The sequence below is a fragment of the Somniosus microcephalus genome, unplaced genomic scaffold (genome assembly GCF_052327205.1).
Source record: "Somniosus microcephalus isolate GS21.2 unplaced genomic scaffold, FLI_Smic_1.0 unresolved_chr3, whole genome shotgun sequence".
NCBI classification, from domain to species: Eukaryota; Metazoa; Chordata; class Chondrichthyes; order Squaliformes; family Somniosidae; genus Somniosus; species Somniosus microcephalus.
This window is the reverse complement of record NW_028225181.1, coordinates 3,428,109-3,440,589: the sequence shown is the minus strand read 5'-3', so window position 1 is coordinate 3,440,589 and position 12,481 is coordinate 3,428,109. Positions and strand designations below refer to the sequence as shown.

The following is a 12,481-nucleotide window of genomic DNA, read 5'->3' as shown; positions in this document are numbered from 1 at the left end:
TTCTCTTTGATCAATCTCGGTATTTTATGCTCGGCTGAAATATTCCACATTCGGTCACTTTTAATTTAAAACTGTGTACAACATGCTAACCTAGGTTGTGTTGCAATAACGTGTTGATTTGACATTGGGTCACTGAGTGTGTTTGTTCAATGTCTGTAATTAATGCTATTTACAGTGAGGCCTAATTATATCACTCAGGGATTTTGCTCTGCTATAAAGAAGGAGCTCCCTTCACAGTGTGACCTCACACAGTCAGCGCGCTGCCTCCAGCATAAAGACCACCAGCGACTCACAGACCGGAAGATATGGCTGTGCCACCTCCACCGCCCCCTCCGCCTCCCCCGCCCCTTCCTGATAATTGGCTTGAAAATTTGCGGATAGCTAACTTATTTAATGAAATACAAAAGATTTACTACCCAATCCTCGCTACTGTTGGAGTTCCGAGTAAGTTCAATGACCAGTTATGAATTCCATAAACCATGTTACACTGTAATATTATTCTTGCTATTTACAGTGTGATTTTATTCATTAATGATTTTCTGTGCTTGCATTTCTTGCATCATCTAAATCGTTTAAATGCAAGTCTTTCTTTTTATCAATGTTAATGCATGAGTTGTTGTATAAAAATACTCGGATTGCCTCGCTACAGTTGGTGCTCCTGTTAAGACTCTATATCTAATAATTAATTCTGTTAGTTATGTTTAACAGATTTAATGTTCTTATAATTTCCTCCCCCACCCCGGCAGCCCTCGCTGCTGTTGGTGCCCCTGGTAAATCTCTGTATGCAGCTTTCAATTCTGTAAATAATGCTTAACTGTATTTCTCTCCTTCTTTCCATGTTCCTTGTCATTCCCCATGCTTTCCGCGCTGCTGTCCGCTATTGATTCTGAACGTGATACGGTGTTACCGAGTTTGCAATATTCTATGTTCATTTCAAGCAATGATATTGAACCCAGACTCTTTATTTAACGAATTTCCGTCTGCTATCCACACTGAACATTCCTAACAGATAAGAAAAATGTTTTCTTGGATTAGGAAACTTTTCACGTAATGGCAAAGGTCTTCGACCTGAAACGTTAACTCTGTTTCTCTCTCTCCACAGGTGCTGCCTCACTTGCTGAGTATTTGCAACAGTTTCTGCTTTCATTTCAGATTTCCAGTATCCACAGTATTTTGCTTTTATTTTCGATTAATGATCGGAATGACTATTTAAACAGAGTCACAGGAAGAAAATCCTGGCAGGTCATATTCATATCTTTAAATGTGTGAAATATCCGCTAATCATTCAGTTCCAGTCACTGTCTCTTTTTCCACCAGCTCCAGTTCAGCATTCGTGGCACTGCTTCAGGTAGTTGGAACAGGATTACAAGGATAATTTACATTCTCATAAAATGTTCTTTAGCCAGATTTCAATACAGTAACGTGCAATCTTTGTTTTGAATTTACAATTAAGTCACATACCCGTCTGGCACAGTTCAGTGGATCTCTCAGTGAGACCCAGTGTGGTTCTCTATTGCCTCCTGATGTACTTCAGGATTAACAATCCCAGCTGAGGATAAGACAATCCTTTGATATTTTGTCCTCTAATATTCTCTGCACAAGGTTGGAAACCAACATGTGAAATGTACAAGGATAATTCTCTTCAATTTGTGTTCAGGTACTTTACAAAATCGTTCAGCAGCACTTTGCCTGTTGGATTATTCGTCTGAATTCGATGTTGTTAAATACATTTACTGAGGCATTTATTGCCAATGATAACTATGTATTGCAATTCAGAATCCATTTTTTTGCAATGTTATTTGGAAAATCTTCCTTTCAATGAGCTACAATTTGCGTATTTCAAGAAAAATGCGGTAAACTCAATCCTCAAAGCAAGTCTGACAGCCTAGTTGTCTTTATAACTGCAGTTCATTTGTATTTATCTTAACATGGTCGTATTACATCCGTACATTTTAAATAGAATTGACTGTAATTATTGCATGCCAAGTTTGCAGTTTCTGTGGCATTCATTTACTGTTCTATATATAAAGGATATTCAAACCAAGATCAGGAATCCAAGCGGGATTTCCGAAACCCGAACACAGGGCACAGAAGCGGACTGCACTGCTCAAATTGCTGACTGGTCCTGGGACACGGAGTTCTGTAAGAGTAAAATAACATAGGAACATAGGAAGAGGTGTAACGCATTTAGCCCCTCAAGCCTGTTTCGGCATTTAATGAGATCATGGCTGATCTGCGACCTAACTCCTTATACACGACTTTGCCCCATATCCCCAAATATCCTTGGTTAACACAAATCTATCAATCTCAGCCTTAAAATTGACAATTGATCTAGCATCAACTTCAGTTTGTGGAAGAGAGTTCCAAACTTCTACCAACCTTTGTGTGTAGAAGTGTTTCCTAATTTCACTCCTGAAAGGTCTGGCTCTAATTTCTAGACGGTGCTCCCTAGTCCTAGAATCCCCAACCAGGGAAAAGAGTCTCTGCCTATCTACCAATCTGTTCATCTTAATAACTTGAAAACTTCGATCAGATCACCCCTTAACCTTCTAGATTCTAAGGAATTCAATCGTAATTTGTGTAATTTCTCCCCATAACTTAACCCTTGGAGTCCGGGTGTCATTCTGGTAAACCTATGCTGCACTTCCTCCAAGGCCAATATATCCTCCCTAAGGTGTGGTGCCCAGAAATGCTCACACTACTCCAGGTGTGATCTAACCAGGGCTTTGTATAGATGCAGCATAACCTCCACCCACTTGTGTTCTCGGGCTTTAGATATAAAGGCCAGCATTCAATTAATGTTTTTGATTATTTTCTGTACCTGTCGATGATATTTTAATGATCTATGTAGATGCTCCCCTGCCTCATTTGAGCGCCACTCGTTTTAGCTTCTCACCATTTAGAAAGTACCCTGTTCGATCCTTATCATGTACAAATTGGAAAACCTGACATTTGAATTCGTTAAAACCCATTTGCCTCATTTTTGCCCATTCACTGAATCTATCGATATCCCTTTGTAATTTCATGCTTTCATCAATACTGCCTACATTGCTGCCTAACTTTGTGTCATCCGCAAATTTGGATATATGACGTTCTATGCCATCATCTACGTCGTTAATAAAAACTGTGAATAGTTGAGGCCCTATCTGGTCCTGGGAATGTGTCACACTTTAGAGTCATTATTTTATTTGTTACTATTTATTTATTGACAATTTTATTGAGTCCCAGTCTCTGATACAATATTAGTTTCCTTGGGATTTCCGGCATGCTTCTTCCTCTACAGTAAATACTGAAACAAAGTCTGTTTTCAACATGTCCGCCATTTCCTTATCATTGACAATATCACAACTTTCAGTTATGAAGGGTTCAAATTTACTCCTGACCACCCGATCTTCATAATATAATTGTAAAATTTATGTGTGTCGATTTTGATACCCCTTACAAGTTTCTTTTCATAATCCCTTTTGTAGCTCTTAGTAACTGTTTTGTGACCGTTTGCTGTTCTTTGTATCTTTCAAATTCGCCAGGATCTGTGCTACATTTTGCATTTATATAGGCTTTGTCATTTATTTCCATGCTGTCCCTTACCTCTTTAGTCGTCCAGGGCTGTTTATTACAAATAGAGCTCTTGCCCCTCAGGGGTATAGACTGTTTCTGTATTAGCTGAAATTATTTTTTGGACATCACCACTGATTGTCTGTTGTTTTACCCATTAACATTTTTGCCAGTTTACTGTGGACAGTCTCTGCCTCATCCCGTTGAAGTCAGCCTTACCTAAACCTAGAATCCTAGTAGCGGTTTTGCGTATCTCTTCATTGAACTCGATCATGTTCTGATCACTATTAGAAAAATGTTTCATTAGGCTGTTAAGTAAATCTGGCTCATTACTCATTAATAAATCTAACATGGAATGCCCCTTGTTGGTTAAGAACCTATTGCTACAGAACACTATCCTGGACACACTCAATAAATTCACTACATTTCTGAAATGTGCTAATCTGCTTTTCCCAATCTATTCCTGACATACTCTAGTCCTTTGCATCCCTGGTACCTCACCTGATGCTTTATATATGCTGAGCTAAAGGTAGATCTATCATTTCATCTCTCAGTGAGCAAACAGCTGTTACTTTTATGTATGTATTTATTTCATTTCATTTATTGATTAATTATTCAGACAATAAAGATTTACAGATTCAAAGGTAATATAATTAGATTATATCAATGATTGTCGGTAATTAGATTCAGATTTCACCCCGAATTCCATTAAAATGCTGCTTTTGCTGCCAGCCTGATGTAAATCTTCACTGTTTATTACATTCCGCAGTTAACTTAGTGACCATTGTGATCCTGTCTCGGGGAAAGTGCGGTCTCTCCACATGTGTCACTCACTACCTGGTGGCCATGGCAGCGGTGGATCTACTGGTCATTATCATCGACCTGATATTGAGGCAGATTCCAATTACTTTTAAGAAACGATTTGCTCCTGTGTATTCTATCCCCGTGTGTAATATCCACGCCGTCCTGCTTTATGCAGTCACAGACTGTTCTGTCTGGTTCACTGTCACTTTCACCTTTGATCGTTTTGTGGCAATTTGTTGCCAGAAGCTGAAAACTAAATATTGCACTAAGAAAACGGCTGCTGTGGTTCTAGGAACAGTGACTGTGCTGAGCTGTTTAAAGAACGTTTTCTGGTATTTTATGTTGACAGCTGAATATGCGCTGGAGAACACCCCCTGGTTCTGTGATGTAACACTCGAGGTTCAGTTTTCACCGGCCTGGGGGGCAATCGAGTTCCTTCATCATATTCTCACCCCGGGGGTCCCATTTGTTCTGATTCTTCTGCTCAATGCTGTCACCGTCAGACACATTTTAGTGTCCAGCAGAGCCCGCAGGAGACTCCGGGGTCCCAGCAGTGGGGAGCGTCCCAGAGACCCAGAGATGGAGAGCCGAAGGAAATCCATCATTTTACTGTTTGCTATTTCGTGCAATTTCATCCTGTTATGGTCTGTGATTATGGTCTATTCTATATATAACCGGGTGTGGCGATTGGTTGATTATATTGTGTCTCTACCTATATATTTTCCAGGTTTGGGACAAATGCTCCAGCTACTGAGTTGCTGCACAAACACTTGCATTTATGCCGTGACACAGACTAGGTTCAGACAGCAGTTGAAAAATGTGTTGGAATATCCCTTTACTTTAATTGTAAAACTCATTAAAGAATGAGATGAACTGAAGAAGTTCCTGCATCAGAACGTAACCCCATCTCATATTCTGTCCAACCCAGTCTAACCGCAGGGCCAGTGATATATGTTAGTATTAGCACACTCACTGACACACTGTCTGCATCATAAACCAGCGGCTGAGACATCCTATGAAATGTAAAACACTGCCACTGACCTCAGAAATATTAGCACACTGAAAGTGGTAACTGGTTTATATTAACACACTCACTGGAACACTCTGATCATACTGTTATACTGTCAAACGCTGATAGTAATCAACAAAATACTCCCCCAGATCCGCTGCTCATATTTACAATGAAACCCCCGGTAAATATTAACCCAGTCCATGTTCAAATATTAACTGAATCACAGAACACCGCACAAATATGAAAATACCGGCAGAGACATTCTTTGTGCAATGACATTCTCCAACACAACCACAACAAATATAAACACAAGCATAGAGACACATTTTTCATTATATTACACTGTCATCGGTGTCCTGTGGAAAAATCTCACCCACTCTCTCGCCTGGCATGCCCCACATCACTCTTTCTCTCACACTCTATGTCTGCAATTGTAACATTTACTGCTGCATCAAAATTCCACAATGTACTGCTGCCCTCCCCATTGTAGCATTTACTGCCGCCTCCCAATTCCACAATGTACTGCTGCCCTCCCCAATTGTACCATTTACTGCCGCCTGCCAATTCCACAATGTACTGCTGCCCTCCCCAATTGTACCATTTACTGCCGCCTCCCAATTCCACAATGTACTGCTGCCCTCCACAATTGTACCATTTACTGCCGCCTCCCAATTCCACAATGTACTGCTGACCTCCCCAATTGTACCATTTACTGCCGACTGCCAATTCCACAATGTACTGCTGCCCTCCCCAATTGTACCATTTACTGCCACCTCCCAATTCCACAATGTACTGCTGCCCTCCCCAATTGTACCATTTACTGCCGTCTGCCAATTCCACAATGTACTGCTGCCCTCCCCAATTGTACCATTTACTGCTGCCTCCCAATTCCAGAATGAACTGCTGCCCTCCCCAATTGTACCATTTACTGCCACCTCCCAGTTCCACAATGCACTGCTGTCCTCCCCAATTGTACCATTTACTGCCACCTCCCAGTTCCACAATGCACTGCTGTTCTCCCCAATTGTACCATTTACTGCCACCTCCCAATTCCACAATGTACTGCTGTCCTCCCCAATTGTACCATTTACTGCTTCCTCCCAATTCCACAATGTACTGCTGCCCTACTCAATTGTACCATTTACTGCTGCCTCCCAATTCCACAATGTAGTGCCGCCCTCCCCAATTGTACCATTTACTGCTGCCTCCCAATTCCACAATGTACTGCTGCCCTCCCCAATTGTACCATTTACTGCTGCCTCCCAATTCCACAATGTACTGCTGCCCTCCACAATTGTACCATTTACTGCCACCTCCCAGTTCCACAATGCACTGCTGTTCTCCCCAATTGTACCATTTACTGCCACCTCCCAATTCCACAATGTACTGCTGTCCTCCCCAATTGTACCATTTACTGCTGCCTCCCAATTCCACAATGTACTGCTGCCCTACTCAATTGTACCATTTACTGCTGCATCCCAATTCCACAATGTAGTGCCGCCCTCCCCAATTGTACCTTTTACTGCTGCCTCCCAATTCCACAATGTGCTGCTGCCCTCCCCAATTGTACCATTTACTGCCACCTCCCAATTCCACAATGTACTGCTGTCCTCCCCAATTGTACCATTTACTGCCTCCTCCCAATTCCACAATGTACTGCTGCCCTACTCAATTGTACCATTTACTGCTGCCTCCCAATTCCAGAATGTACTGCTGCCCTCCCCAATTGTACCATTTACTGCTGCATCCCAATTCCACAATGTACTGCTGCCCTCCCCAATTGTACCATTTACTGCTGCCTCCCAATTCCACAATGTACTGCTGCCCTCCCCAATTGTACCATTTACTGCCACCTCCCAATTCCACAATGTACTGCTGTCCTCCCCAATTGTACCATTTACTGCCACCTCCCAATTCCACAAAGTGCTGCTGCCCTCCCCAATTGTACCATTTACTGCCACCTCCCAATTCCACAATGTACTGCTGCCCTCCCCAATTGTACCATTTACTGCCACCTCCCAATTCCACAATGTACTGCTGTCCTCCCCAATTGTACCATTTACTGCCACCTCCCAATTCCACAAAGTGCTGCTGCCCTCCCCAATTGTACCATTTACTGCCACCTGCCAATTCCACAAAGTACTGCTGCCCTCCCCAATTGTACCATTTACTGCCACCTCCCAATTCCACAATGTACTGCTGTCCTCCCCAATTGTACCATTTACTGCCACCTCCCAATTCCACAAAGTACTGCTGCCCTCCCCAATTGTACCATTTACTGCCACCTCCCAATTCCACAAAGTGCTGCTGCCCTCCCCAATTGTACCATTTACTGCCACCTCCCAATTCCACAAAGTGCTGCTGCCCTCCCCAATTGTACCATTTACTGCCACCTCCCAATTCCACAAAGTGCTGCTGCCCTCCCCAATTGTACCATTTACTGCTGCCTCCCAATTCCACAAAGTACTGCTGTGTTCTTATCATGTCCAATTTATCATTTAACTGTAGCGTCATTCTTCTGTTTGTCGCTTATCATTTCCAATTTTACAATTAACTGTAACTTTATATCCCTACATATTGCTCATCATCTCCAATTTAATAATTAACTATAACTTTATCCCCTGTGAATTGGTTACCATGTTTAAATTGGACAGGGAATAAATAGAGTTACGGAAAAGGAGTGAAAAGTGAGTGGTACTGTTATTTCCCCTTCACATTAAACATAACCAGGGCAGGTACAGCACGGTTTCGATATGAAGAAAAGAACACTCTACACTGTCCCATCAATCACTTCCTTGGCAAACACAGCACGAGTAAGATACAGAGTAAGTTTCCCTCATCACTGCACCATCAAACGCGCCCAGCGCAGGTACAGTATGCATTAGATAGAGTAAATGTCCCCCTACACTGTGCCATCAAAAATATTAAAGGGCTGGTAGAGCACACGTTAGATACAGTGAAAAATTATCTCTACACTGTCGCAGCAAACAGTCCCAGGGCAGGTACAGCACGGATTAGGTACAGAGTAAAGCTCCCTCTGCACTATCCCAACAAACATTCAGGGCATGTATTGCACGGGCTAGATAAAGAGTAAATGTCCCTCTACACTTGCCCATCAAACACTACCAGGGCAGGTGCTGCACGGGTTAGGTAGAGTAAAGCTCCTTCTACAATCTCCCACCAAACACTCCTAGGACAGCTACAGCGCGGGTTAGATACAGAGTAAAGCTCAAACACACGCAGTGCACAGCTCACTTGACACTACCCAATGAAGCACAACCAGATCAGGTACAGCATGGGGTTAATACAGAATGAAGATCCCTCTACCTGTGTCAAGCACTCCCAGGTGATATATTGGCAAGGTTTATCTATGAGTAAAGCTTCACTTAACTACTCACATCAAAGTCCGAGCCTGACGGCAGATCTTGATCAGCTCCCAGTGTCTGGTTAACTCTCACTTCGGTAAAATCGTGGATTATGGCATTCTCAGTAAAGTTCCTCACCTTCCCAATCATTGATGAGGGTTTCCTTTTATCCTGTCTCCAATACTGAGTGTCTCGTTCCTGCCGGGTCTGCTCTTTGCAGCCAGCAATATTTCTCCAGTCCCAGTGAGCATGGCAATGATTCACCTTCTCTCTCTCCATCTGCCTGAGATTTTGCTCATTGCCAGAGACTCAACAGAGAAATTATTCATTTTAATTCCAGAATATATATCTTGAATACAATTGGGCTGCTTTTGTCACAGTGATCATAGTTAATTTGAATATATTTGTAATTAATTAATATATATGAATTACTTATTTCAATGTTAAGTTGATCTATACTGCCCTTTGCCCTGTTTATTGGGACTAAACTCATTCCCAGTGTCATCAAGCACTCCAGCTCCTCCCACACTGACATCCCACTGATGGGCCATAACCAGGGGTGGGGACTTGTCGGCTGGTGGCATCACAAAGGAATCGGGAGCCAATCACACAGCAGCCAGGAACGATGTCACAAAGACGCCGGAGCCCCTCCCTCTCGAGATGTCACTGGGTCACATTGACCAGGCTCTGCTCCTGGTGTGCAGTCTCACTGGGCATGAACACAGGTTGTACAATAAGCCTCATCTCCGACCCCGCTCCCATGTTCTGGGACTCCAGGCAGGGCGCACAGACTTCCAAAATAACCTCTCATGAATTCAACCTCCAATCCTCCAAAGGTCAGGTCCCACTATTCCATGGCCACTGCCCCCCCTCCATTGTCCATCTCTCGCATTATAAACCCTGTAGTCTCTCTCCTGCATTGGCAGTGAGAGGCAGTTTGATGTATTTCTCTTGGGATGTGGCAGGGATATTACAAACTATTCTGTGTTCTGAAACCAGCCTATTCCCTGCAACAAGAAGGGCATCAGAGGCAATAAGTGAAGTGATCATCAGCGGGATCAAGGGCTGTGACCATCGGAGCAATAATTGGAGGGGAACATCTTGGCAGATAATGGATAAAGCTCCTGGTACAATGTCCCCGCAAACAAGGGAAGAATAGATAACGCATTACTAAAGATGAGAGGGTACGGTACTACCCGGTAAATAACAATTAACGAAGAGTAGGTAAGGTGAGGTGCAGCACGTGTTATATGAAAAGTAAAACTCTCTCTCAATTGTTCCATCAAAAAAAGACCAACAACTTACATTTATATCGTGCTTTTAACGTAATAAAATGTCACAAGACGCTTCAGAGAAGTGTTATCAAAAAACAATTCACACCGAGCCGTTTGAGGAGATGTTCGGGCAGGTGAACAATAGCTTGTTCAATGATGTAGATTTTTAGAAGCGTCTTAAATGAGGAAATAGAAATGGAGAGATTTAGGGAAGGAATTCCAGAGCCTAGGACATAAGGCAGCTGAAGGCAAGACCGACAATGGTGGAGACAATTAAATTTGGGATGTTCAAAAGATCAGAATAGGCGGTGTGCAGAGGCCGAGTTGGATTAAAGGGCTGGAGGAGATTGCAGAGATAAGGAGATGTGAGGCCGTGGAGGGATTTCAAATCAAGGATGAGAATTTTAAAATGCAGGCATTCTTTAACTGGGAGCCAATGTAGGTTAGCAAACATAGAAGTGATGGACGAGTGGGACTTGGTGCAAGTTTGGACACGTATGGCAGAGTTTTGGATGACCTCCTGTTCATGGATTGCAGAATGAGGGAGGCCAGCCAGGAGTGTGTTGGAATAGTTAAGTCTAGAGGTGAGACAGGCGTGGACATGAGATTTGGCAGCAGGTATTTTGAGACAAGGGCAGAGACGGGCGATGTTACAAAGGTGGAAATGGGCGGTCTCAGCGATAGAATGTATAGGGAGTAGGAGCCATGTCTGTGACTCCCTGGTCTACTCGTACATCACCCCCAACACCTCTTTCCCTGGCAACTTCCCATGCAAGCGCAGGACATGCAACACATGCCATTTAGTTCCGTCTTTGCCACTGTCCGGCGACCCAAACACTCCTTCCTGGTGAAACAGCGATTTGCTTGTACTTCTTGCAATTTAGTACACTGTATTCGCTGCTCACGATGCGGTCTCCTCTACGTTGGGGAGACCTAATGCAGATTGGGTGACCGCTTTGCCGAACTCCTCTTCATTCTATATTTTAAACCTGAGCATCCGGTCGCCTGTAACTTTAATTCTCAGCTCGACTCCCACTCAGAGCTCACCGTCCTCGGCCTCTCACACTGTTCCAATGAAGCTCAACATAAGCTCGAGGAACAGCACCTCATCTTTCGATTAGGCACTTTACAGCCTTCTGGACTCAACATCGAGTTCAACAATGTCAGGCCATAACCTCTACCCCTATCTATTTTTCCATATCTTTTCTCTCTCTCACACTCCAGCTATCTTTCATTCTGCCATCGCCATTTACACTTCATCTAGAGCAATCTATTGTTTCTTAAGTTGTCCCATTACCATCTCCTATTGCCTTGCACCATCGTCCCTTTTGTCTCTTAATCTCTCCTGCCTTCCATCCTATCACAGACCTTCCCTTCTGTTCTTTCCTCCCCTCTCCCCTTTCCCTGCCCCTACCCTGGCTTAAAAACCTGTTCCATCTCCAGCTTTCTCCATTTCTGACGAAGTGTCCTCGACCTGAAAAGTTAACTCTGTTTCTCTCTCCACAGATGCTGCCTGGCCGGCTGAATATTTACAACATTTTCTGTTTTTATTTCAGATTTCCAGCAGCCGCAGTATTTTGTTTTTGAGGATGTAGGAAGCTCAATTCGAAATCAAACATAACACCAAGGTTGCGAGTAGACTTGGTCAGCCTTAGAGAGTTGCTGGGGAGCGAGATCGAATCAGTGTAAAGTGAACAGAGTTTATGGTGTGAACCGAACGCAATGGCTTTGGCCTTTCTGATATTTAATTGGATGAAATTTCTATTCTTCCAGTGCTGGATGTCGGACAAGCAGTCTGATAGTATAGAGGTGGTGGAGGGTTCGAGCGAGTTGGTGATGGGGTAGATCTGGGTATCATCAGCGTAAATGTAAAAACTCATGTTAGTGTTGTTGGATAATGTCACCGGGGTGCAGCATGTAGATGAGAAATAGGAGGGGGCCAAGGAGAGATCCTTGTGTGAGACGAGAGGTGACTGTGCAGGATCGGAAAGTGATTCCATTGCAGGAGATTCTATGGTTATGGCTTGAAAGATAGGAATGAAACCAAGGCGAGTACAGTCCCACCCAACTGGAAGAGGATGGAGAGGCCTTGGAGCAGAATTTTACGGTCAACCGTGTCAAAGGCTGCGGATGAAAAGCGATAGATTACCTTTGTCAGAGTCAATTAGGATGTCATTTGTGACCTTGGTAAGAGCAGTTTCAGTACTGTGGCAGGGGTGGAAGCCTGATTGGATGGATTCAAAGAAGGAGTTCTGATGGAGATGGGCACTGATTTGGGAGGCGACAACACGTTCAAGAATATTGGAGAGGAAAGGGGACTATGAGATGGGCCGATATTTTTCAAGGACAGAGGGCTGAAGGGTTTGTTTTTGACGTGAGGGCTGATGACAGCAGATTTTCAGGAAAGGGCGACAACATCAGAGGAGAGAGAACAGTTAACAATATCCGCTAACTTTGGATTCGGGAATGAA

At 43.4% G+C, this 12,481-nt stretch overlaps 1 protein-coding gene across 1 annotated transcript; it reads left to right on the top strand.

Moving 5' to 3' along the window:
* The first annotated feature begins 259 nt into the window (after positions 1 to 259).
* On the top strand, positions 260 to 5,372 carry LOC147091173 (putative G protein-coupled receptor 139). The gene is made up of 2 exons (XM_085976669.1): positions 260 to 444; positions 4,325 to 5,372. Exons 1-2 carry the CDS (start codon positions 306 to 308, stop codon positions 5,224 to 5,226), a joined length of 1,041 nt encoding a protein of 346 aa, XP_085832795.1. The 5' UTR covers positions 260 to 305; the 3' UTR covers positions 5,227 to 5,372.
* The last annotated feature ends 7,109 nt before the right edge of the window (positions 5,373 to 12,481 follow it).

Excerpts from the sequence above, each read along its gene's own strand:
- LOC147091173 (XM_085976669.1), top strand. The coding sequence starts at position 306 with ATGGCTGTGCCACCTCCACCGCCCCCTCCGCCTCCCCCGCCCCTTCCT. Across the intron at positions 445-4,324 it reads CGCTACTGTTGGAGTTCCGA|TTAACTTAGTGACCATTGTG; the intron begins GTAAGTTCAATG and ends TACATTCCGCAG.